We start from the raw sequence: 26,698 nt of genomic DNA, 5'->3' as shown, positions 1-26,698 counted from the left end.
ATTCAAGATGCCACTATAGTGGGTAGGTTCTATTATGACAAAGCAATGAAGATAAACTATTAAGAGAGTCCAGAGAAACAAAGACAAACAGAGACAACCAGACCACAAAAAACTCTAGCACACTAGACATTTTACCAGGAGATACAACTTGGAATTTGTCCTGGCTGACTTTGCCTTCCAGAGAGACAGCTAGACTCTGAATCCCAATTCGATTTAAAGAAAGTATATTTTTCTGCAACATCCTACCAAGCATCCCTTATTGCAAAGCTGGTTGGCACCTATGCACGGAACTAGAGGCTGTGGGCTTCCCAAGCGAGATCATGAAAAAGAAAATATGGATGTTAGGGTCTGGGCAAGATAGTTCCTATGCCATTTTAGATAAGGCCAGAATAGTAAAGTGCTATAGAGAATCAGTTAATAGCACTCATATTTTGTCAACTAGGACTTCAACAGAGCATAATGGAAGGTGGAAGCATTCCCCACCCCCTCTACCCCAACTAGAACTCCAATGGACAGTAATGCCAGATTGTGTACACAGAGAGCAGTTAAGTTGATTAACAAGGGTGAACTACTTGTGGATTATAGCCCTGTAACTGTTGGTAATAGTGGTAGGGATAATGAAGCAATAGATGTCTTTCCATATTAAAGCATATTGTCTTAAATACAATGAACTATTGCAGCACGGATAAAATAACATTTTGACAGTTTCTCTAAATCACTCGCCCCTGTGGCATTCAAGCCACTCAGTAACTTGTGTCCAATTATGCATACTTCCTCTTTCGAAGACAGTCAATGGGTAAAAGCAACACCATTAACTGCACAAGAAAAATACCGGGAAGAGATAGTTACGGTATGACATTTGCGATTAAATGGGTTTAATCACAACTCGCCACTAACTGGGAATCGATCTGGAGAAAAAAAAACCAAGTACTCCTCATTCCAACTCAATCAAGCAGATTTTAATTCTTAATTAAGGCTTTCCTTTCAGAGCTCTGTGGGATATGCCACAAGGAAATATTCTAAGCTTGGCACTGTCTCCAATTTACATCCCTTCAATGTGAAATCAACAGTTGATGGTTACAATGAAACTTTAGGGACAACTACAAGTAATTGCTGATGGAATCCTTAAAACTTTTAACCCTTTAATATTCCATATTTCACTATTTCTACTCCTGTGATCTGTTCACTAATTTCCAGACATAAAAAAACTCAATGTAAAGTAGACACATGGTCTAGGAACTGTGGAAGATACATTGTACATCACACTTGCCAGGAGTTAAAAGGTGGAGTAGAATATTTCCTAGTTGGCTTGAGTCAGATGGTGACAGCGTAATGAATAGACACAGTCCATTTGTATGTCTGATCTGGCTGCACTAAGCCATAAAGACTGGAAGGTTCCAGAGTTTGATATTTGACCTATGAAGTAGCTCATTTCAACCAGATGAACAGTTGCAGTGCTATTACTGACCTCGCGTTAGGGGAGAAGCCTGCAGCATTTCTATTGGAATGCTACCAGTGACAGCTGGAAATTGAACAAAAGTTTGTGTGGGAAGGGGGTGCTTTGTGAGAATGGAATCGGGCTTAGCTGTGTCACCCTCAGTAATCAAATTCATTTCTAGGATTACATGAAAACTGGCCACTTCAGTGATGTACCAAGAGGGTTGCTGTCAGCAACAAACTGTACACCATCTGGGTTAGTGGTCCTAGTTGAGGTTGAGGTTATCTTCCATGTTTTATAAATGGCACATAATAATGAATGTACACTCAGCTGGGACAATCTATGCCTAATAACGAAAGGAAGTACTAAGTGTGAAAATTTTGTACTTGGGATCTGAATTAAGCAACTTTTAATTAACAGTTTGAATATATTTTCACCAGTCTGTTCAATTCAATTAAATATAAAACTTGGGAGAATCCCCTGGCAAGATATGTTTCTCCAAAACAGAGTACACTGTACTCAGCACCAGTCTTATTCAAGGCTACACAGAGCTGGTGACTAGCTTACCAAGTTTCAGGTGACATCCAATTGAAATTGCTCCACCAATTTTGATAACTTTTTAAATGTTTAAACCAAGAACGCAGCAGATCTAATAAAAAAGTTGGCCTATACAAATGGCCTAATGGCCATCTCACAAAGCTGGCGGTGGCACGTTCTTTTCTGGGATGACTATTCCGCAGTTCAAAAATCCCAATATTTGGAATTGTGTTTCTATTTGGTACTTTTACTAAAGCCAAGGAGTTATCCAGGTAATCATAATGAGCCAAGGAAGTTTTGTAAGGAAGTTTTCAGACCTTTTGGCAGTTATGCAGTTGACACAACCTCAACCTCCAAACATGCCCAGTCCCTATGTACAATATTGCAGCTATTATTTGTATTTCACCACCATGAGAATCACAACATGTAGTATTCAGCTGGCTGACCTCTCAGTTCCAAACTCGGCACTCTTGTGGCTATTACACAAGTCAATCTATAGAAAAGTACAACTTACAACTAAAAAAAAATTCACTCGTTTGAAAGACAGCATTTGTGTAAGAAATCACAGCATCCAAAAGGCCATACATATCGTAACACATTTGCGATAATGGAGTGCATAATACAAAAATAAAATTGTTGACAGTTATCTTGGATGTATTAAATACATACAGCAAAAGCCCCTTAGAACAGTTCTGTTACCAAATGACTAGTGTATATAATGAAATTCACCTACTGTAAACTGAAGCTCCAGTTTATAAGTTGCTTAAAAATCCATTGTTCAATTTTTCAACCATCATTATATAAATAATCAATAGATGACAGATCATTTCGGTGGAATGAAATACGATTTTTTAAGGGTGCTTGGGATGTAAATGCTCCCCGGATCTAAGTTGAAAAGTTCTAAAATTTGAAATATCCCAAACAAAGCTGCAAAGTAAGCGTAAAGGAGACTTGACCACAATAACCTATACGGTAGACCAGTTAAAAATGTTGGGTTTCAAGTTGTTTTACGTGAACTATTCTCCTATGGTCAGTGCAAGTACAGAATGCAGGATAAAGAAGAATTACAAGCCTGTAATTCAGTCAAGAGACTCTAAGAGTACAGCTCTCGAGTCAAAGAACACAGACTGAATTATAGCTTTTGCAGTAAATACCATTTTTATAGGATGCAAGGTAATAGAGATGATCACTGGGTCTAATAGAAGGGCTCTTTGTCCAAATGTTGCACAACGGCTCTTTGTTATGGGTGGTCAGAATTAGTTAGGAAAGTCCGACATTGTCACAGATGCACAACAGGTATTTTTTGATGATTAGGTGCACATATCTCGGCAGGGAATTACATGATCATAATTTTGTAGACTGTCACCGATCCTTGTCAAATGACACAAGCCAAGTTTGAAATATCTGATCCCCAAGATTGAGTTCCAGCCTTGCTGCTAGCTAAGTAGTGGCCATTTTCTACAAATCAAGAATAATTTTACAAGATAACGTAGCTTACTTGCTATTCTTGTGGTGGTTTCGTTGAGGCAATGGTCGTGAAGATGAAGTGGTAGATCGCAGAACCTAGATAATTTCTGCCAATTGTGACAGTTGAAGGGATACCACAAGATCTGTAGCTCACCAGGTATTTTTTTTCCCTCTTTTTGCTGTGTTTTTACTGTTTATAGAAACTATATTTAAAAAACACACATTTATCTTATTGCGCAAGAGTCCACAGTGAACAAGGAGTTGGGGAATATCTTGAACCTGCCCAAGTGACCATAGAATACATTGTGTTAGCACCAACCATGTGAAACGCTACACGGACTGCGCACAGGTGTACACCATGTTTTGTAAACTGCATTCCGCATGTATATGTTCTGACCAGAAATCCTTCATATATTTTAGATAGGTGAAGCAAATTTCATTTGCCGGTAGTCAAACGTTGATCTTTCGTAAGATGAGAGGTAGAAAAAAAAACATAATCCTGTTTTTTTCCAAGAAGAATTTTTTTTAGATCTCTGTTGAAACTGCCTTATAATTTAAGTGCAATTCAAGCTCTTTATGGCTTTCCATGGTCATTAATGTCGGCATTATTGCACTTTTTTCTCTATGCAGCTTTAACAGACTATCGCTAAATTTCTTCCAGACATGTCGATCTTTTAACACAAGAAACTATTGGCAAAAGGCTCCAACTCCATTAATCTGGAAAACTGTATGTATTGCAGTTGTATTTAGAAGTCACTGGTTGTCGCTTGGAAACTATCGTGGGTGGTGAATGGAGAGTAGGTGGGGGCAGAGGGAAAATGGACACCGCCAGCGCCAGGCTAGCAACAGGCTCAATTACTGAAAGAATTGACGCTAACCTGTTTCAGAGTCGTTGCTCTCAGAGGAGCTGGAGTCACTGCTACTGTCTGACTCAGAAGAGCTGCTGCTGCTTCTCATCCTTGAGGGGCCTCCCACATCCATGCTTACGTCATGCTTCTCAGCTGCACAAAAAGAATTATCATATAAGTAAATAGACAGCATAATCCATTCAAACCTTAATAAAATATATTGCAACTAAACTTGCTTCATATAAGCTCTTTTAAGTGCAATTATCAACTTAGTGCTTTGCGGGTACTTTTCAAGGTTTTCATAATTGCTTGTTCTTGGGGCAATTATTTCATATTGTAGCTTATACAATCAAGTAAGTCATTGTACATGTAAAGGTTACATTCATTTTTAAAATGGGAATTTTATTGTAAAATCAAGTTCTTTACTTTGGTCTATTCAGTAACTTCATGCCTCATTAAATAATTAAGAAAAGAATCAGCCACATTTAAGTTCACCTGCTTAAGTCGTTTTTTAATATATAAAAATTAAACCATTATTTACTGCATCACATATTACACCCCATAGAGCATCATCTGTTGTAAACATGTTCATAATTGAGTGCATGGCACTTGAAGCCTGCAATTGCATCATCTCTCATTGTGCATCATAAATAACCTGTACCAGGCAACTCCTGCTTCATAAAAACAAGCAAACTAACAATTTCCTCAGTCTGGATGAAATTCCAAAACTCCAATAGAATATTTGACCCAAATGATTTTTTTCTCATTCTTTTTCAAACTTAAGATTGGGAATAAACAAAAAAGGAGATGCAGTGCCACACATCACCTACTTGTCAATTAGGGAAAACCTCCTCGGTAAATGAGTATTAATCACAAGATATGCACTTAACCTAAAATGCCAAAGAGGGCCATGCTTTGTTGGTTCTTCCCTTAGCTTCAATGCCCCAGGCTATCTGTAGGCGAAGGGTAGCAAAGAATCTTTCTTAAAAAAAATATTGCATTTATAAAGCACTTTTCACCACCAATGTTCCAAAGCACTTTACAGCCAATGAAGTGCTCTAAGTGTCCTAATAGTCAATTTGCACTGAGCAAGCGCCCATATTATCAGATAATCTGCCTTTTGATGCTAAATCAGGGATAAATATGGGCCAAGGCACCAGGGAGAATTCCTTGCTCTTACTTGGAATCATACATGGGATCTTTCATGTCCACCTGAAGGGGCAAACAGGGCCTCAGTTTAATGCCTCATCTGAACAATGAACCCTCAAATAATGTAGCACTCGCACAGTGATGCACTGGGGCATCAGCCTTGATTTTTGTGCTCAGTTCTGGAGTGGGACTTGAACGCACAACCTTCTGAATCAGAGGCAAGTGTGCTACCCAGGCCATGGCTAACACATCAAAGGCAAACTTAGTAAGAAGATTCTTAAGAAGAGTTAGTCTAAAATCAAAGTACAGATCTGTTAATTACATGAAAGTGAATGATTTAGCCAACAGTTCAGATTCCTGCTGGAATGGTGCTCGAAGCATTCATTCAGAAATCAAAGGGACAGCAGTACATTGCTCTTTAACATTCGCTCACAAGCCAGTGGGAGGGAATAAGATGCCTGCTCGTACTAAAGCTTAACGAAAATTTTATTATTAGGAAAAGTCGTCTTCTGCATTTGGGTTAAATGAACCTCCTTCCATTCTTTCTCAAGTGGTAGGTGTTTTTTCTATTCATTTATAGGACAAGGGCATTACTGGCTAGGCTAGCATATATTGCCCATCCCTAACTGCCCTCAAGAAGGTGACAGTGAGCTGTATGATGTATGAAATTCTGCTTTTTTCAAAAAAACTTTGAAATTCAAATAGTTTTGAAGTATTGCCAACAATGGGATCATCAAAGGTGGCAATATTTTCAGCTGGGTGATGCCTCCCGGACGTGCTCAATTGATGACAGCCATGGATTCGAGCTATTAGTATTTCGGAGCCCAGTCAGCATTGATGAGTATTCTTCCTTCTGGATGCTGGTCCAAAACAGCCAATCTTAAATAGTTTGGTATCAGAGATGGAGCAGTAAGCAATGCTTATTCAACACAGTATGATACAAATATACAATATAAAATACGCCCCTAAATTGCATCATAATTCTAGTTAAACTTCCCCAACCATTTAGACATTCAAATGATTCGCAATTAACAGTATTTTCTTTAAAAGATTGACGGTTTTGCTCATCACAATTCTGACGACAAAATGTAATAGCCACAAAGATATTGAAAAGGTATTCCCCCAATGTGCTTACTTAATAAGGAAGTAAAGTTAGCAGATGTAAATAAAGACCCCAGGCCCCTTTATGAATTTCATATTCCTTTACCAATTGAAGCATCCATGTTGCTGATATTTTGTTCACACTGGTGAAAAAGAGATTACATAGCTCATCCATGAAAATAAGTTGACAATTTGGAAGGCTTATCTCCATGGCAGAGGTGTCAGTTATATGTTAGATGGCTGTTGAAATAAGGTGCCAAAAGTGACACCATTTTAGGCTCTGAAGAAGTTATATGGACTCGAAACATTAACTGTTTTTCTCTCCACAGATGCTGCTAGATCTGAGTTTTTCCGGCATTTTCTGTTTTATTTTAGATTTCCAGCATCCGCAGTATTTTGCTTTTATCATTTTAGACTACTCAGCTCAGCTCCTCCTTACATGCATAAAGTAATTACAGATTTTCAAGTTTGAGACAGAACTCTCAATTCCATTCCATTGTAAATTATTAAAAGGTTCACACCTCTCTGATGGAGATTGTCGGGTATCTGGGACTAAGATCACAAGTCTGGCCTGGTTTGTACTGAGTCATTTGATCTCGACCATAGACTAAAAGGCAGTTGTGATGTTACAATTGGCCTTCATGTTCCTGGATTAATGAGGAGCTGGGGATGGGGCGGCTGCAGGGGAGGAGTTACCATGTCCCCCGCACATAGGTGTTAAAACCAGAGTTAGCCACATGAAAGAGAACTTGAATTTTCCGAAACTCCCTAGATTCGGGGAAGGTCCCATTAGATTGGAAGATAGCAAATGTAACTCCATTATTCAAAAAGGGAGGGAGACAGAAAGCGGGAAACTACAGGCCCAGCTCAGCATCTGTCATAGGGAAAACGTTAGAAGCGATTATTGAAGAAGCTATAACAGGGCACTTGGATAAATTCAAGGTAATCAGGCAGAATCAGCATGGTTTTGTGAAAGAGAAATCGTGTTCAACCAGTTTATTGGAGTTCTTTGAGGAAGTAACATATGCTGAGGATAAAGGGAAACCAGCAATGTATTTAGATTTCCAGAAGGCATTTGATAAAGTGCCACATCAAAGATTACTGTGGAAAATAAAAGCTCATGGTAATAGCATGTAATATATTGGCATGGATAGAAAATTGGCTAGTTAACAGGAAACAGAGTGGTTTGGATGAAGATATGGATGGGATGGTTGCCAAATTTGCTGATGACACAAAGATGGTTAGGAAATTAAGCTGTGAAGATGACGTAAGGAAGCTACAAAAAGATAGGTTAAGTGGGTGAGCAAAGATCTGGCAAACGGAGTGTAACATGAAAAAATGTGAAATTATCCACTTTGGCAGGAAGAATAAAAGAGAAGCATATTATCTAAATTGTGAGAGATTGCAGAGCTCTGAGATGCAGAGAGATCTGGGTGTCTTAGTGCATGAACCGCAGAAGGCTAGCATACAGGTACAGCAAGTAATTAGGAAAACTAATAGAATCTATATTGCAAGGGGAATTGAATACAAAAGGAGGGAGGTTATGCTTCAGTTAATCAGAGCACTAGTGAGACCACATCTGGAGTACTGCATCCAGTATTGGTCACATTATTTAAGGAAGGAAGTGTTGGAAGCAGTTCAAAGAAGGTTTACCAGACTAATACCTGGAAAGTGCAGGTTATCTTATGAGGAAAGGTTGTATCCGCTGGAGTTTAGAAGAGTAAGAGGTGAATTGATTGAAACATAAGATCTTGAGGGGGCTTGACAAGGTGGAGGTGGAGAGGATGTTTCCTCTTGTGGGAGAATCTAGAACTGGGGTCGCTGTTTAAAAATAATGGGTCGCCCATTTAAAACTGAGATAAGGTGAAATTTTCTCTCTCAATGGTCAAGTGTCTTTGGAACTCTTCCTGAAAAGGCAGTGGAAGCAGTCTTTGAATATTTTTGAAGCAGAGGTGGATAGATTCTTGTTAAGCAAGGGGGTGATAGGTTATCGGGGTAGGCAGGATGCAGATTTAAGTTTACTTTCAGATCAGCCATGATCTTATCAAATGGCAGAGCAGGCTCGAAGGGCTGAAAGGCCTATTCCTCTTCCTTGTTCATACAGTCATACAAGAAATTGGGAGTTCATATACAAGTTTACTTTGTTAACCAGCTATAAAGTCAGTAATGATGAGGCACGTGGGTCTCAATTCTATATTTTAAGTGAGTGCTCATGATCTAGTTACCCCTACTCAGTGTAAGTATGGACAAGAGCAGGGACAGGCTTCCCAGCACTGACCCTGTGGCACATACCATCAGAGCTCACAGAAGAACACAGGTCACTTGCATTGTTATCAAGAGATGTCCACAAGGAATCAGTGATTTCAAGAAGAGCAAAAAAAAAGTAATTGGAAGAGAACAAGCAAACTGGTATACATCTCTGCTTTTATTGCAGAGTCCTCATAAGCCAAAACAAAATAGCCAACCCTTTAATATAGGCCAATATATCATTATTGAATATCAATAATTCCATCTATATATTCTTCCTTTGTAGGACTCTATTGTGCTTTCTAAAGTTATTGTAATGAAGAAAATACAATATAGGTTAAAGTTTCCTGGTGTACTGAGGACTTCCCTTCATATTAGATGTTTGTGAAGATCTAAAGAAAAACAAGCTTAATAATAGAGACAATATTTTATATTTATGCTGTTAGAGCTGCATTTACTGCCCACCCCTAGTTCCTGGGCTATCCAATGGCATCCTAAGCAATTTCACAGACAGCATTAAAAGTGAAGACTGTAAAGTGGGACTGGAATCATGAGGCATTGTAGACAGGGGATGGGTTACATAGTCTAATGGACAATATTAAATCCGTTGAATTTTTTTTAAAACTGTCAAATGGCTTTAATAGTTCGCTTTTTCCAGTGAGAGTTCACAAATTACCAGATTTACTGAACTCAATTTCACAACCACGGAAGGATTCAAACTGAACCTCTGGGTCAGTAACCCAGGACCAGGCATTACATTACTATATCCAGTCAGTCAGAAATCATAGAACCGTAGAAAAGTTAAGGCACAGGAAGAGGCCACTCAGCCCATCACATCTGCACCGGCCAAAAAAGAGAAAAAGAAAAACTAGCCAATCATTTTAATCCCACTTTCCAGCACCTGGCCCATAGCCTTGCAGGTTATATCACGTCAGGTGCAGATCCAGGTACCTTTTAAATGAGTTGAGCATTTCAGCCTCAACCACCAATTAAGGCAGTGAATTCCAGACACCCACAAACCTCTGGGTGAAAAAGTTTTTTGTCATGCCCCCGATAATCCTTCTACCAATCACCTTAAATCTATAGCCCCTAGTAATTGACCCCTCAGCTAGGAGAAACAAGTCTTTATCCACCCTACCTAGGCCCCTCAACTTTGCCCACCTCAATTAGGTCATCCCTCAGCCCCCACTATTCTAAGGAAAATAACCCTAGTCTATCTAACCTTTCCTCATAGCTGCAATTTTCAAGGCCTGGCAACATTCTTGTAAATCTCCACTGTACTCTCTCCAGAACAATTGTGGTCTTTCCGCTAATGTGGTGACCAGAACTATACACAAAATTCCAGCAGTGGCCTAACCAGTGTTTTATACAGTTCCAGCATTACATCCCTGCTTTTGTATTCAATACCTCATCTAATGAAGGAAAGCATTCGACATGCTTTCTTTACCCCTTATCCTGCCACCAGGGTCTTGTACATATGCATAGCAAGATCTCTCACTTCCTCAACCCCTCTCAATGTCCTCCCATTTATCGAGTATTCCCTTGTTTTGTTTGCCCTTCCCAAATGCATTACCCCACATTTTTCCGGATTAAATTCTATTTGCCACTTTTTTGCCCACAACCAAACCATTGATATTCTGGAGACAACAGCTTTCCTCTTCACTATCAACTGCATGGCCAATTTTTGTGTCATCCGCAAATTTCCCGATCCTGCCTCCCCAAGTCCTCAAGTACAGGGAAAAGGCATGGCAATCGCACTGGGTCATAATGCTCATCTGGAGAGCCAGTGCAGACATGATGGGCCGAATGGCCTCCTTCTGTACCATTAAGATTCTGTGAAGTCCACATCATTAATATGTACAACAAACAGCAAGGACTCCAATACTGAGCCCTGTGGAACGCCACTAGAAACTGCTTTCCATTTGCAAAAGCATCCATCAACCATTACCCTTTGTTTCCATTCGCTGTGCTAATTTTAGATTCAACTCGCCACCTTCCCCTATGTCTCATGGGATCTCAATTCTGACTAGTCTGCCATGCAGGACCTTGTTAAGTGCCTTACTAAAATCCGAGCAAACAACATCCAATGCAATATCCTCATCAATCTTCCTTGTTACTTCCTCAAAACATTCGATTAAGTTATTAAAACATGATCTTCCCCTAACATGCTGACTACCCCTAATCAATCTGTGCCTAAGAGACAGTTTAACCTGTCGCTCAGAATGGATTCCAATAATTTGCCCACCACCAAAGTCAGATTGACAGACCTATAATTTTCTGGCTTATCCCTCACGTCCTGTTTAAATAATGTTACAACGTTTGCAGGCCTCCAATCCTCTAGTACCTCACCTGTATCTAGTGAGGATTGGAAAATGAACTTCAGAGCATCCACTATTTCCTCCCTGGCTTCTTTTAACAGCATGGGATACAATCCATCCAGCCCTGGTAATTTATCCACCTTCAAGGATATCAGTCCCTCCATTACTTCCGCTCTCATTATGCTTATTGTATCTAATATTTCATGCTCCTCCTCAAATGTCTGCATCATTCCTCTCCTTGGTGAAGAGGGAGACTAGTACAGATTAAGAACTCTGCCCACATCTTCAGCATCAACGCATAAGTTACAGCATAGTAGCCGTATTATTTATATGGCTAGCCCAGTTCAGTTTCTGGTCAATGGTAATCCCCAGGATGTTGATAGTGGGGGATTCAGCGACGGTAAATGCTACTGAATGTCAATGTCGGGGGGGGGGGGGGGGCGCGGCCGCGGGGGTGGTTAGATTCTCTCCCATTGGCGATGGTCATTGCCTGACACTTGTGTGGCGCAAATGTTACTTGACACTGGTCAGCCCAAGCATGGATATTGTCCAGATCTTACTGCATTTGGACATGGACTGCAGTAGCAAATGGTACTGAACATTGTGCAATCTTCGACAAACATCCACACTTCTGGCCTAATGATGGAAGGAAGTATCTCTCACTGTTTTCCCATCTAGTACCTGTATCCAGTCCACTTCCGCCAGTTCACCTCTCGACTTTGTAAATTTGTCTTCCCCCAATTTAGAACTTTTACTCCTGTTATTTGTCCTTTTCCATATGATGCTAAATCTAACTGTATTATGGTCACCATCTCCGAAATGATCCCCCAACTACAACTACAAACTACATACTACATCCACTTGCCCAGCTTCATTTCCTAAGGCTAAATCTAGAATTGCACCCCCTCTCATTGGGCTTGTTGCGTGCTGGCTGAAAAAGCTTTCTTGAATACAGTTCAAGAATTTTATGCCATCTGTGCCCTTCAAACTGTTCGTATCCCAATTATTAAGGCAGTTGAAGTCTCCAACTATTACTGTCCTATGTTTTTTGCACTCAAATGTGCCTAAATATTTGCTCTAACTCCCTCCCGCTATTTGGGGGTCTAAATTACACTCCTAGCAGTGTGGCTGCCCCTTTTTATTCCTGAGCTCAACCCATATGGCCTCATTTGATGCTTCATTTAGTATATCGTCCATCCTCACAGCTATAATTGTTTCATTAACCAATAATGCTACACCCCCACCCTGTTTTTTTATCCCCTTTCCTATCTTGCCTAAAAACTCTATATCCGGGAATGTTGAGCTGCCAATTTTGCACCTCTTTAAGCCAAGTTTCCATTATAGTGAGGATATCATGCTGCCATGCGTCTGTGCCCTCGGCTCATCTGCTTTATTTTCTATACTCCTTGCATTTACATATATATCTTTTAACTGCCAAGTTCCTGTGCTGCACACTTTTTAATCTGTGCTTCTTCCGTCCTTCAGAATCACTCACTAATTTTCCATCTCCCCTTTCCTGCACCGAATTTGACCCTGCCAATCTAGCTTAACCCACCACACCCCCCTACCGCCCAACATCTCACTGCGAGAATATTCGTCCCAGTCCTGTTCAGGTGTAGACCGTCCAGCTTGTACAGGTCTCACCTTCCCCAGAACCGGTCCTAATGCCTCAGAAATCTGATGCCTCCCTCCTACAGCAGCTTTCTAGCCACGTATTTAAAATCACTCAATTCTCCTATTTCTATACTCACTTGCTCATGGGACTGGGAGTAATCCTGAAATTACTGCTTTAGAGGTCCTGCTTTTCAATCTCACCTCCCTGAAATCTACTTTCAGGGCCTCATCCTCTTTCCTACCTAAGTCATTGGTGCCAACATGGACGACACGCTCTGGCTGATTACCCTCCCCAGAAGAATGTTCTGAAGCTGCTCTGTGACATCCTTGGACCCTGGCACCAGGGAAGCAACATACCATCCTGGAGTCATGAAACGGCTGTCTGTTCCCTTAACTAACAAATCGAATCCCCTATCACTACTGCTCTTCCTTTCTTCTTCCTCCCGTCCTGAACAGCAGACCTGCCCTGTGGTGGCACAAGCTTGGCTCTGACAGCATTCCTCCAAGGAACCAATGCTCTCACCAGTATCCAAACCGAGAAAACAATTGACAAGCAGGGTCTCAGGGGACTCCTGAACTGCCTGGTTCTTAAGACTGCCTGGCGGTCACCCACTCCCTTTCTGCCTCCAGATTCCTAAACTGCGGTGTGAACATCTCTACAAACGTGCCATCCACACAGTTCTCAGCCTTACAGATGCGCCACATTGACTCCAGCCACCACTCGAGCTCCGAAACCCAGGGCTCAAGTTTCTGCAGCTGGTGACACTTCCTGCATGCGGTCATCTAGGACACCAGTGGTGTCTACGACACATAATGCACATGCATACTTTCTGTTAATGACCAACATTATGTTGTCTTTAATGGGACAGCAGCATGTAAGGTACATTTTCTCCAACTCCTATTCGGTGCTATCACAAACTTCAGAGCTATCAACAGTTATAGGCCATAATGATTTCTTCACACTACCTCAGTGTTAAGGCAGCACAGGAAGCATAAATCACCAATAAAGCAGGGTGTGCAAACTCAGGTATTAAGTTACAGACATTACCATATTCACTGATGCTGCAATCCAATACTCTGATAAATGAAGGTAGGTTGTACATGGGAGTTACAAGCTTGCCCTTCGACCCAGATTAGTAATGTTTCATTGTATACGAAAATTAACTTCAGCCAGCAAAGTTTTCACCAGGCTCCATGCCGCTCGTAGATTGAGGTCGTTTGTCCTCTGCTTCCTAAAATGCTTCAACAAAGGTCAGTATAAGCTCAAGGAATAGCATTACCTTGCAATTAGGTACTTTATGGTCTTCTGGACACAATTTTAGATCAGGCATTTCTTTGTTTGTCTTCAGATGCCAGGTGTTGATAATTCTGCTTTCCCATTTACATCTCTTCTAGACCTCCTTTTTGTTACTTGACCCATTTACCATCCCTTACCCCCTTGCCTTGGATCATCCCTTTTAACATTCACGGACTTTCTCTTTTGTTCTTCCTAAACTCCTTTCCCTGCCTCTGTACTTGTTTAAAAACGGTTCCATCTCTAACTTCTTCCAATTTTGATGACAAGACAAAGCTGAAAAGTTAACTCTTTCCATAGATGGTGCTAAAGGTGTCAGAGAGGAATTTTCCAGATTTTTCCTATATTGGTACCAAAGATTTAAAATATTTGTCTCATTCATGATTGCTGATGAGCGTGGCCTGTTTATGAATCACTGTGCTTGAGGCATCACAACAATAAGATCATAAGACCATAAGACGTAGGAGAAGTAGGCCATTCAACGAGATCATGGCTGATCTGATAATCCTCAACTCCACTTTCCTAACTTTTCCCCATAACCCTTACTGATTAAAAATCTATCTCAGCCTTGAATATACTAAATGACCCAGCCTCTACGGTAAAGAATTCCAGATTCACTACCCTCAAGGGAAAAAAATCCTCATCTCTTGTCGAAAATGGGCAACCCCTTGCTCTGAGATTATACCCTCTGGTCTAACACAAGGGGAAACAACCTCTCAGCATCTGCCCTGTCAAGCTCCCTAGGAATCTTCTATGTTCCAATAAGGTCACCTCTCACTCTTCTAAACTTCGATGAGTACAGGCCCAACCTAATCAACCTCTCCTCATAAGAAAACCCCTCCATACCCAGGATCAACCTAGTGAACCTTTTCTGGACTGCCTCCAATGCCAGTATATCTTTCCTTAGATAAGGGAACCAAAACTGTTCACAGAATGGAGCAGGCTCGAAGCCCCAGCTCATCTTTTCCTATTCATATGTTCACGTCAATGTAAGATTTTAGCAATTGAAAAGGGTCATTTGACCCAACATGCCCAAGTCTTGATTGATCACAGTCCTATCTTTCCATCCTATTCATCTACCCCATTTTCCAAAGCACATCTAGATATCAAAACATAAAGCTTCACTATAATCTTTGATAATTGTGTATCTGTTACCCTTCATGAGAAATAGTTCCGAATTAATTTATACATAATCATTATATTTCATCCTTTACTTTTCCAATCCTACACTAGTGACAGTAAATCTGAATCAATTTTATTCTACTTCATAAATTTAGAACTATTAAGTCACAAAGCCTCCTGCCCTTGAACTTTCCCAACAAACAATAACCATGGAGTGAATACAAGGCATGAAGTAAGTTATGCAGAACAGCAACACTGCTGTGTGCCACAGAAGGTGCCCCTAAATCAAGGTGAACTAGGGTTGAGCACATCAATCAAGCCACCCTCCCACAGCTTCTCCAACCAGCTATTCTTAATGTTTGAGCACCAACACCATGGGTTATTCAACAGTGATCACGTTAAACCCAATCCCCTCTTCACCTAATCTCTTTGCGGCTGAAGTGGCTGAAAAACAATCTGAAGCAGGAACACTTGCTGTTTTTCAACCATATATAGCTCAGGGGCAGGAAGCCAACTGCAGCATTCTTATCGTCATTTAGGCTGGGATAAACCCAGGCCTGAAACTGAAGCTGGAAGACAAGTGAAAAGTTTACAAAAGATTGAACTAAAAGGCAAATCTCACAAAAGCAAAATCGCAAAAAGTCACAAAGTCACACAGGTCTTGAGATTTTGAGTTCTAACTCATGCTTCTGAATTACCATTTGGAAGGGGGCAAGCATAAAATGAAGATTGAGAATAAATCTCTATGCCATAACATGTAAATGTAGCACCTGGTGATTAGCTGCACCACAGTTCCCAGACTGGATTTCCAGTCCTCACTGATGTCAGTTAGGTCAACTATTAGCATACTACAATTAGCCTAATGGCCCTGTGGTTAGATGGAGGGGAAGAGGTAGGGGTGGATGTGTGTGTGCGCACGTGCGCAGGGGGTGAGAAAGTTAGCTGGGGTTTCAGCTCAGTATTGCATTCCAGTCAATGCTGATGAAACGTGAACACAAGGAAAGGGAAGTCATACTGGAGTAACCTGTCAACACTAAGTCCAAACATTTGCAAGATGTCTTGGGCCTGCCAGTGCTTAGCTTAGCGGTGCTGCATAAAGTCAAGGTATAGGAGAAAAGAGGATTAAAACATACAAACAATCTTGATGCTTGTGAAACCCAAATTATGCAACACCTCATGCTCTCGATTTCATTTCCAAAATGCCACAAATGATTCGGAATTTTGCAACATTGAAGGCTACCAGATAAGCTGTAGTTACCTAGGAAACCAGTCGTCTGATCTCACCAATTCTACATAAACAGGAGTGATTCTGCAACATGCAGCATACAGAGCTGTGTGGAATGCCTCTAACAGGTTTTAACTGGATAGCCCTATCTAGGGAGAAGATAAACCTCAACCTTCAAAATGACTCCCAAGTGTGAGTGAGTGATTCTGTATTAGAATGATAACTGGGAACAATGAAATCAGTCAGAAGTTTCATCAGCTTATGACTAGCCACCTGTAGGGAGTGAAATATCAGGAGTGGAGGATGAAAAACCTGGTGAGATACAATGCACCATAATTCACTGCTAAATACAGTGCGATTTAAATTCAATATCAAAACTTGAAGCAATGTATAGCTCATGGCAGAAACAGTCTGTAAACATTTTGAAAAGGAAAACTGGGGTAAAGGTTATATCACAAAGACTTGCAATACTTATCCTTTTAAATACCCACAATGAGAACTGAATGCTTATAAAAACCATTAGTAAGAATAAATGATTTTGCGGCCTTAGGAGGCTGTGCATAAAACATGAAATGCTTTATAAACTCAAAACATCCAACACTGGCCAAATGAAAAGAACACTTGTGCAGTATAAATGCTTCTAAAGTGCAAAATCTGAAAGGATACCATTTCAATACCATAATGACAAAAGATGCACTGTCCATACTGAGCTCAAATTATTTTTTCCTGGGATGAGGGAGAGGAAAAGAGAAAAAGGAATTTTTTTTTAACCAAGTTAAATTTGTCATACTGTTGAGACTGGGACATGAATTCTTTTGTTACCAGATGTACAATCATTTATTGCTGGCTTCTCACAAAATTCTTAGAACAGAAAAAAGGTAACTTTAATCTCATCAATCTGGTCTAAACTCAACTCAAGTTTAGTAAAAGGGCAATGCTCTGGCTCAGTGCATCATTAGTCTCCTACTTTAACATAAAATATTTAGATAAAGGTATTGCTGTATGAGCAGGGATCATTTCAATTAATTGCTTGTTTCAGGATCTACATTTTAACTCTGAGAATGATCCAATTTGTAGTAGCAGCTTTTCCTGAATGCATGCAGGTTGTTCATTATAAACAGAGACACAGGACCATGTAGACACATCGCCAATCACAACTCAGTTTCAGGAAATCAAAACATCTTACCCCCTATCTATAATTGAATTGTTGAATAAAATAATGTGCTACATTAATTCAGGTTATGCACCAAAGCTACACATATTTATATTGCTTTCAGCTCAGTAAATTAAATTGATTAGATTTACCACCATACCTCTCAACTGCACTGTTTTAAAATCACCGTGCCCCAACATGAAGCTTCACCACTGAGCAAAGTAGCAGCACAGTGCAAACAATAAAATCAGCCAACTTGCTGATTCTACAGATGCCACACTGTCACCCCAAGCATGAGCCTGAATTCTGAAATTCAACATGTTGCAGTTTGAGAGGTATGTGCACCATTAAATTCAAGGCTATTACATATATGTACAAACTGACTTTAGCCTTGGCCCCAGCCTATTTCACCTAAGGATCTACTTCACAAGGTTGCACTACACCAACCTTTTCTGCCTGGTTTCTTCCCAGAGCTCAGCTGGCCGCTAACGTCATGTAACCTGGTATCCAGCTCACTCTTCGAGTCTAGCTGGAGGTCATCGTTCGATTTCCCTGGGACTTTTTTCACTGCAAACAGCATCACACAACAAGATTTGGACCAAACACTTTGGTACCGGTACACAGGTACAACACAGTGAATAAAATTACTCTAGTTTGGCACGTGGGATCAGATGCAAGGTTTCTGCAAATTTAAAAAGAAAAGAAAGCAGCTGTAGGAAAACAAAAAAAAAACCCATTTACAGTTTGTGACTGCTCTTGAAGGCCATCAATCTGAAGAGACTTTAACAAATATTGGGAAGCATATGGATTCTGCAATAGTGAGGTCATGGTCTTTTTTAATGACAGATGAAATCAGTTTAAAATAAAAAGAGAGTAGACAAAGTACAGGGTTTAATTCATTGCTACAGTGACCTCAGTTGTGCTGCTGTAAAGAGCTGCATAGGGAAGACCAGGCCAGAGGCTAGAGTAAACCCTGGGTGCTGCTTCCAAGTAAGTTACAAAGAGCAACAATCTCAAAAGTCAGCTATAGTCAGCATAGGGATTTCTCAGGAATTCTGGAAAAAACAGAAAATTTTAACTATCTGCTTCTGCCACTTTAAAAAAAAAACTTTGACCAAACAAATCATTTCATATGTTAATAGCATTTTCCCCATGGCAAGCGGATGGACGACAAGCCGCACTTAAAGCCTCCACAGCCACCATAAACCAGCTGTCACTAAGGCCAGCGATTTCCATGCTCTCCGAGGAAGTATTCACTACTTCCCCACAGTGACATGGTTGGTATTATGGACTCAGCACAGTGAATGATTCAAGCCCCACCAAGTGGCATGACAGAAGCTGTGATTCAGTACACCACCTGACTTTTTGTTGGGCATAACATTTTCCCTGTAGGCAATCACAAATATCTTCACACACACATGGTTTTGCACAAAGACAGGTTTAATATTAAATCATGACATCACTACTCTGCAATTAACGAAATTTTGCAAAATTACAATAAAAAATTCAATTTCACAGGAAAGATTAATCAGGTTCAACATTAAAAAGGAAACAGTGTACCTCTGAAAACCAGCTGTTGCTTTGACCCCTGGGTTAAGAAGCCCAATAATTTCATCGCTCCACTCGTGCGTGCCCCTACACAAGTGAAACGATGATAGAACAGAGCAGATCATTTACCGATGATCTATAAATGATCACGCCCAGTGTAAAAGACTTTTACAAAGACTGGAAAGTTCAAATTATCTCCTAGCAGGGTAAGCACACCACATATGACACTGAAAAACAAGTTACAGAAGAACAAATCACCCAGATCATGTTGGTTTAGAAATATAACAGAACCCATTTGGGTAGAGTAATGAAAGGCATTTTGTATTAGTAATCATATACACTGTCCCAAAACCATTAATTTTGCACTAAACCCTGTATTGTTAATCTACGAGCCAATTAATAGTCTAGCTCATTTGTAAACACTCAAATTCTAAAAAATCATTTTTCTTTTTAACAGCATGAAGAGGCACATTTCCTCCAGTACCAAGTGATGTACAGAAAGTCCCTTTCCCCAACCCCATACATACAATCTCAAACGTGGATATTAACGGTCAACGACGAAGAACACAATCACAGCCTGGAAGTGCAAGAACCAAGTTTTGTGTTGAATCTTAAATGTTGAGTGTTTAAAAGTCGTCTTCAGGGAAGGAGAGAAAATACTGTGGCCTGGGAGCTGGAAGAAACCCCGAACCACAACCACTAATAGACTCACAGATGTTCAATGGTTTTGTCTGCCAAAAAAGAGCATGTGAATTCTGAGCCCAGTCACACAGCCTCCGTCAAATCATTGGCATGGAAAACACCAAATTAACAAGCAGCTGGTCAGATTTGCTCCATTTTCTCCCTACAGGGATACAATTTTTATTTTAAGCACTTGTCATGTGGACAGTACATTTCATTTGGAAACGCATATGAAAACTCAGAGCTAGAATGAGTTGTGCAAGGCTGCTGACCCACAAGAATTTTCCCAGTTCTATTTATTTCTCATTTCATATAAATGAATAAACTACATATTGTGATTTTTCAGATGGTGACTTTGCATCAGACAATGGCAAAGATGTAATATGGCATGACAGTTTCAAAGAGAAATGGGGGGAGAAAAGCGGAGGAAAAAGGTTGAGCATTTTGTTTGATTTTATTTTAGTCAAGCTTATGAAAACCAAGCCTAATTCCACAATCCAATCCTAAAGAATGAGCTCATTTTGAAAGCAGCCATCGTGTACAGATGCTACACAATTTCATACAGCAGTCATCTCAGGCCCACAACTGCAAGAGTTGCTCTCTCACTGTTCACTGACCAAGTGCCATGTACATGACTACGAATGGTGTGTATGTATACCTGCTTTGACAATATATTAGGCTTGCTGGGGCACCACCTTACAGGTCTGGTTAACATGCAGCTGAAGCCAGTTCAACTACAACTGATCTGGATGGAGGGGTTAGTGAAATAAAGTGTTTCAGCTCATATATATTACATTATGCACTTATTCTATGCACTTATGACCAACCACAATACTGAATGGAAATCCAAGAGATTTAGTAACCTCAACCTCCATTATCTTCAACAACTCCCCCTACTCGTTCCAAGTAAAATCTATGTAGTCAGCTAATGGTGCAGTGACAAAATATGTTGGTAATGTGGGGTCTCAGGTTTGGCATTGCAGCTGTATCTACCATGAGATTCCAACCTTTACCAGACAGTACAGCAAACAACACAAGTAGACAAAGAATGGGAAGAAAAAGTAATATGAATAATCATGAAAATTCATATGCCCCTCTACTAAATATTACAATAAAAGACCCAAGAGCAGGGCTGAGATTGATAGATTTTGGACAAGGGAATCAAGGGATAGGGCTGGAAAGTGGAATTCGCTGGGATCAATCATGATCTTATTGAGTGGCAGAGCAGGCTCAAGGGACAGTGTGGCCTACCCTGCTCCTATTTCTGATGTTTTGTTAACCATCAATCATAAGGAGAGGGGTTAAGTAAAGAGATTGGGAGCCACATGGAGTTATGTTCTATCATCCCTGGAATTTGGGTTCAATCCACCTCAAAATAGATGGGATTAAAGCCTCTCTTACCATGGCTCAAAGCAAAATAGCTTGTGCAGTTTTAACTCCCAGTAGAGATAGGCCAGCAAGGACAAAACTGCCTATAAATTGGTAATCTCAGAAAGGGCACAGGGATAATTCATGCAAAAAAAGGAAAAGCAGATCCTGATGCTGTAGTGGTCCAGCCTCTGATGCAGAAGTAAATGAACATTAGGGTAGAGTTTTACTCTTCACCTGGGTATACGGCACATGAATTAAGAGTAAATGATGTTGACCAGAAGTTCTTTAAATAAAGGGCCCTTTCCATTCCTCTGCACTAGCATCTCTTTACACGAGTGCAAAAAAATAAATCAAGGTGAACAGTTTAAAATTTATGTTCACCAGACGGTGAAATCTGCAATTTCTTGACAAGTTTGTGCCCAGGTATCTGAAAACTTTTGGAAAATAAAAACAAAATGGAATGTGTCTTGCAAGGACCTGCAGAAAAGCTAAATTTCGTTTTAAATTTGTATTTATCCAGAAGGAGCTTTTAGAATAGATCTCAATTGTCATTTCTCTGGACTCAATGGGTTCATAATTCATATAACCTTAAGAACTTGAGGCCAATCACCTCTAACCTGCAGTTAAACCACACCAACATTTCCATGATTTGAGATTCATTAGTTGCTTGACAGCAATAACTGATACTGCATTTGGCCCTGCGCAGTATCTTAATCTGACTTCCTGTGGAGCCAAATTCTGGGCCACAGGGGAAGCTTCCAATTCACTTCCGTGGGTTAACATTTTTCCACTGTTTAAGATGATATGAATCCCAAGGTACCAATGCTTTGTAGTGTACTGCAATAAAACATGCAACTGCATAAGCTAAACACACCACAACTCAAGGTAACCTGGCCATAGAATGGATTGCAACAGTGAGGTCTTTAGAAATTAGTTTGTCTAATTTGTGAAATGCCTGCCTTGTTCTGGAAAGTCAGACACTTGCATCTCTATTCGTGTTGATATTTGATGCTGAATTTTTCAATTAATTACTCTAGTTTGAATATTTGGTAGATGCTATTCCAATTTCCCACATAAAAGATTAGCAAAGCATTTCAGCACTACAAAACAAGCAAGTATGAAGTCAACAGTGTAAAAATTTCCCTATATCAAAAATGCAAGCCAATCGATTCATTTTGGTAGGAAAAACGCACAGAGACAAAATACAGGTATAAAGTGTACAAATCTAAACCCGATGCAGGAGCAGAGGGACCTGGTGTATGTGTGCATAAATCATGGAATGGCAGGACAGCTTGTGATAGTAGTTAATAAAGCATACAGCATCCTGGGCTTTGTCAACAGGGGCATAAGAGTACAAAAACAAGGAAGTTATGTTAAACCTGTCTAAAACACTGAGTGTCCTTAACTGGAGTATTGCATCAGTTCAGGGCACCATACTTTAGGAAGAATGCAAAGGCATTAGAGGGGGTGCAAAAAAGATCCATGAGAATGGCTCCAGGGGATGAGGAACTTTGGTTACGTAGAAAGGTTGGAGAAGTTGGGACCACTCTCCTTGGAAAACAGAAGGTTGAGAGGAGATTTGATAGGGGAATTCAAAATCATGAGGGGTCTGAACAGAGTATAGATAGGGAAAAGCTGTTCCCATTGGAAGGGCAGAAAACCAAAGAGTACAGGTTTAAGGTAACTGGAAAAAGTAGCAATGACGACATGAGGAAAAGCTTTTGCATGCAGCAAGTGTCTTGGATCTGGAATGTACTGCCTGAGAGCACGGTAGAGGCAGGGTCATTTGAGGCTTTCAAAAGGGAACTGGATCACTTTATGTAAAAGGAAAAAATTGCAGGGCTATGGGAAATAGGCAGGGTAGTGGCACTAGCATGCTATAACCACTTTATGATTCTATGAACTGTTTTCTTCCCACTCTCTCTCATATCCTTCTATTCTCAGGCTATCTGAAAGAAATCACTGACTAGCACAGACAAGGCGACAATGTTGCCTCATTAGCCACCTACCTTAATTGCAACAGGTAGTGTCTTACAGGACCAACTCTGCATGCATAAAGAAACACTCAAAGCAAAGCTTCACAGCATTGCATTTTCACCAAAGTTAGGAATTCTGGCATTATTTATGAGACAGATTTTAATAACTTTCCTACCACTGTGTTAAGTTCAATTGTTTACTGTTCCCAGGCTAAGGTATCTCTCTTTTGAACTCAGGAATTACATTTGCTGCTCAAAAGTCCTTAATCCCTTTACCTATTGAATTTGTGTATGGATCTTCTTATTTCAGATGTCAAGTTCGTACTTGAACATTTAGCGTTCTGGATGGAGAAAGATTTGCAAAAATGGGTTTAGAAACCGCTTTAATACAACATTATTTAGGCCAGGCTAAATCTTTGTGTTATCTCCTTCATAGATTTTGAGGATCTATAGATGCAATCTATTTGAACACGGGGTTTAGTTCTGAAGCTTGAGTTTTCTTATATCCTCTTACTCTCTATTTTAACTTATAATAACCCCTCTAGACTCTCACTTAGCCACTTCCCTCTTTTGGCCACAGTTTTTGTTAAGGAGGTAAATGCCTATCAAATATCCTAGCCTTTTCACTAACATCTGCTGTGGGTTTATCTAAGAGGCTCTAAGCTTACCATAATTATCCTTCTGCTACTTATGTACCGATAATTCACTATTTCTTTTTAAAATTTTTGATATTTTCATTTCTCTTTATTGTTTGCCTTCCTAAACTCATTCTCTTTTATCATTCAGTCCTTAATTATGTGATTTGTGCATGTCTTTTTCATTAGTTTATCTAACTCTATAATGTTTCCCTAATCCTAGTGGCTGGTCAGTCAAACACTCCTCTCTTCCTACATCTGTTTGGTGCACTTGAGCTCTGGAGAAAGCTATTCAGGTATACTTCTCCTTCCTTCATGGTGCTTCTATCTTGCATTCCAGCTCAACTTAAACCACAGGCATTTCCAATGGCTACGTCATCAGCAACAGTCACGCTGCAAGTTCCCACATTCTGCAGTTCAAATACAAAGGCCGCAATACCATAATCTCATTGATATATTTATTTACTGTAGAATTATCTATTTCTAGTGATAATTAATTTATTTTCCAAAGCTAAATAATTAACAGATGGATATAATTTGAAATAAAAACTGTGCAAGAAAAACAATGCCTCAGCAGGTCTGGCATCACCTTTGGAGAAAGAAACAGAGTTAACATTGCAAGTCCAATATAACTCTTCTTTGGAACCCATGAAGGCCCACTTTCTCAGCCTCACCCCTCGCTTAAGGCGTGGTGACCCTCAGGTTAAACTCACCACGAGTCGTCTCTCTCTGATGAGAGATCACCCTATGATCCTCTGGGACTGTGGTGACTTTCATTTCACTGGAACCAAAGGCTCATATTGGACACAAAACATTAACTCTGTTTCTCTCTCCACATGCTGCCAGACCTGCTGGATTTATGTTCCAGCATTTGATTTTTATTTCAGATTTCCAGCACCCACAGTATTTTGCTTTTATATGGATATAACTTGATTTCTGTTATTGCTATTGCTATAGTTAACCTAGTCCCTCTACTGGTTAGATCAGTTTCCATTTAACTATTTACTTATGGCGGACAAATTGTTTCCCCCCCCAGCTCTTATTTATCAATTCTTTTAAAAAAAACTAAAAAGTAGTCCTTTTACGTACTGAGTAGTTAAATATGGTGCATGTAAATAGTTGAACACAGCCTTTTATTGCCCAGGCTCTACCACTCTTTCCTGTGTCAGCTGTGACATAAATTTGCCAAATTCTTTTCCCCATGTTGTTTTAAATCCTCTATCCGGGCCTTGGTTTTTGGTAGTTGGCAAGGGAATGAATAAATATGGATAAGGAAACCAACCCAGTTCCGAGATGCTGGGACTTTGCTACGAAAATGTTGATGACTGAATTATCAGCCAGCAATTCAAACTTGTGATGGTGTCATAAGCAAATCTCTGGTTATGATTCACCAAGACACACCATTTGGACTTACAAAAATCCTATGGTCAGGGGAAAGTTCCAGCATCCTTCCACCTCAAAATGCCAAGCTGACACGTGAGGGGAAAAATAGCACCCTTCATTCCTGCTTCCGACTGCTAACATAGCCCACAGCTGGAAAAAAAGTGACTAGAGGTCTGGAAAGTGGGAAAACGTTTCACTGTGCCATCTCCACAATTGAACAGATAGAAAACACTCACTAGCTGCCTCACACGTGAGCAACAGTCATTCTGCTAAGACATGGGACAGTTGCTATGATGCATGATACTTGTATTTTATCTACCACTGCAGAGGATAGGGAGCAAAAGGAAAATAAAACAAAGGATTTTTGAAACAATTAAGCAGCAACTTACAGCATTATAACATGCAGCAATGCTGCTCATGTTTCACCTTCATTAATGAACACAAAGGTGATTTTGTGGGCAACGGTGGGGATGGGAGGGGCACAGTATAACGTTTGTTAAAAAAGCAAGACTGTGTTGAATTGGTTCAAACTTTCCACCATTGAGGAAGTAAACTTGCCTAGTTACCAGAAATACACACACAAGGGATTGAAACCCAGTAGAAAAAACCATTCCAAAAGGTCTGATACTACCAGCACTAATTTCTGACCAGTTAACAAGACTCCATCAAGCTTTGCTGAAGTTACTCCTAACTATCACAGTGAGAAGACAGAAAACTTCTCTTTTTCCAGGTGCTTTTCTGGTATTTTCTGTTTTTATTTGAGGTTCCAGCATTTGCAAGTTTCTTATTTTAAGCTAAGAATTGGTCACTGTTTCAACCAACCATTCTTGGCACAAATACAGTGCCTTGACAATCCACAGAATGGCACTACCATGGCTTAGGGCCAAGAAAGAAACTAGCATCCAAGAAACAGTCACCCCCACGTCTGTCTTGTATACTACCTAACAGCCGGCTTTCAGAGGTAATACTTGGAAAAGCCTAGAGGGAGGGGGGTGGGGGGGAAAGCTCCCTACACACCTTGCAGTCAGGAAATAGCATATGGCATGGTAAGTGGAGAACAGTTTTAGTAAAGAGAGGGAATGACTGATATATTAAGAATGGCTTGATTAGATTGTGCACATGAATCAAATGTACGAATTTTTAGATCAATTTTATATAGCGAGGTGACAATTTTTTTAAATCCGCGAGGGCTAACTCTCACCTTGAGGTTTCCTCGCTTTTTTCCGTAAACATGATGTAACGTATCGTTCTAGTTCTCGCAACGTGGAGGGTTTTAACGTTTCAAAGTCTATTTCAATCTCATCAGGGTTTGAGTTTCTCAGTGAGGGCTCACGGGACTGAATGATGTGAACTACTCGCCCCAATTTATCACCAGGAAGTTTGTTTATGTCCAGGCTCAGCTGTCTCTTTTCTTCATATGTCATCGGCTTGCACTTGTCCTCCTCCTCAGAGTCGTACGCAGGACCAGGTTTGATGCTCTTCAGATTCCTAAAGGAAAAGAGAGTTAAGACAAACATGGGAACATGAAGGTTTGTGGCAAGAAAAACTATACAAATATTTCTCTCTCAAGCACATGACTAGCAATATCCAC

The 26,698-nt window shown here is 40.2% G+C and overlaps 1 protein-coding gene across 6 annotated transcripts in view; it reads right to left on the bottom strand.

Moving 5' to 3' along the window:
- Nucleotides 1–26,698, bottom strand: part of brd4 (bromodomain containing 4) — a 171,865-nt gene that overhangs the window by 30,000 nt on the left and 115,167 nt on the right. For 5 of the 6 annotated variants that reach the window (XM_041177092.1, XM_041177091.1, XM_041177090.1 and 2 more), the window contains 3 exons: nt 26,309–26,595; nt 17,961–18,080; nt 4,321–4,443 (listed from right to left, as the gene is read on the bottom strand). In XM_041177092.1, the coding sequence (XP_041033026.1) occupies nt 4,321–4,443; nt 17,961–18,080; nt 26,309–26,595 (530 nt within the window). The remainder of the gene's footprint in view (nt 1–4,320; nt 4,444–17,960; nt 18,081–26,308; nt 26,596–26,698) is intronic. The other variant, XM_041177093.1, reaches the window with a different exon arrangement.

The sequence above is a fragment of the Carcharodon carcharias genome, chromosome 30, assembly GCF_017639515.1.
Source record: "Carcharodon carcharias isolate sCarCar2 chromosome 30, sCarCar2.pri, whole genome shotgun sequence".
NCBI classification, from domain to species: Eukaryota; Metazoa; Chordata; class Chondrichthyes; order Lamniformes; family Lamnidae; genus Carcharodon; species Carcharodon carcharias.
This window is presented reverse-complemented; position numbering and strand designations above follow the sequence as displayed.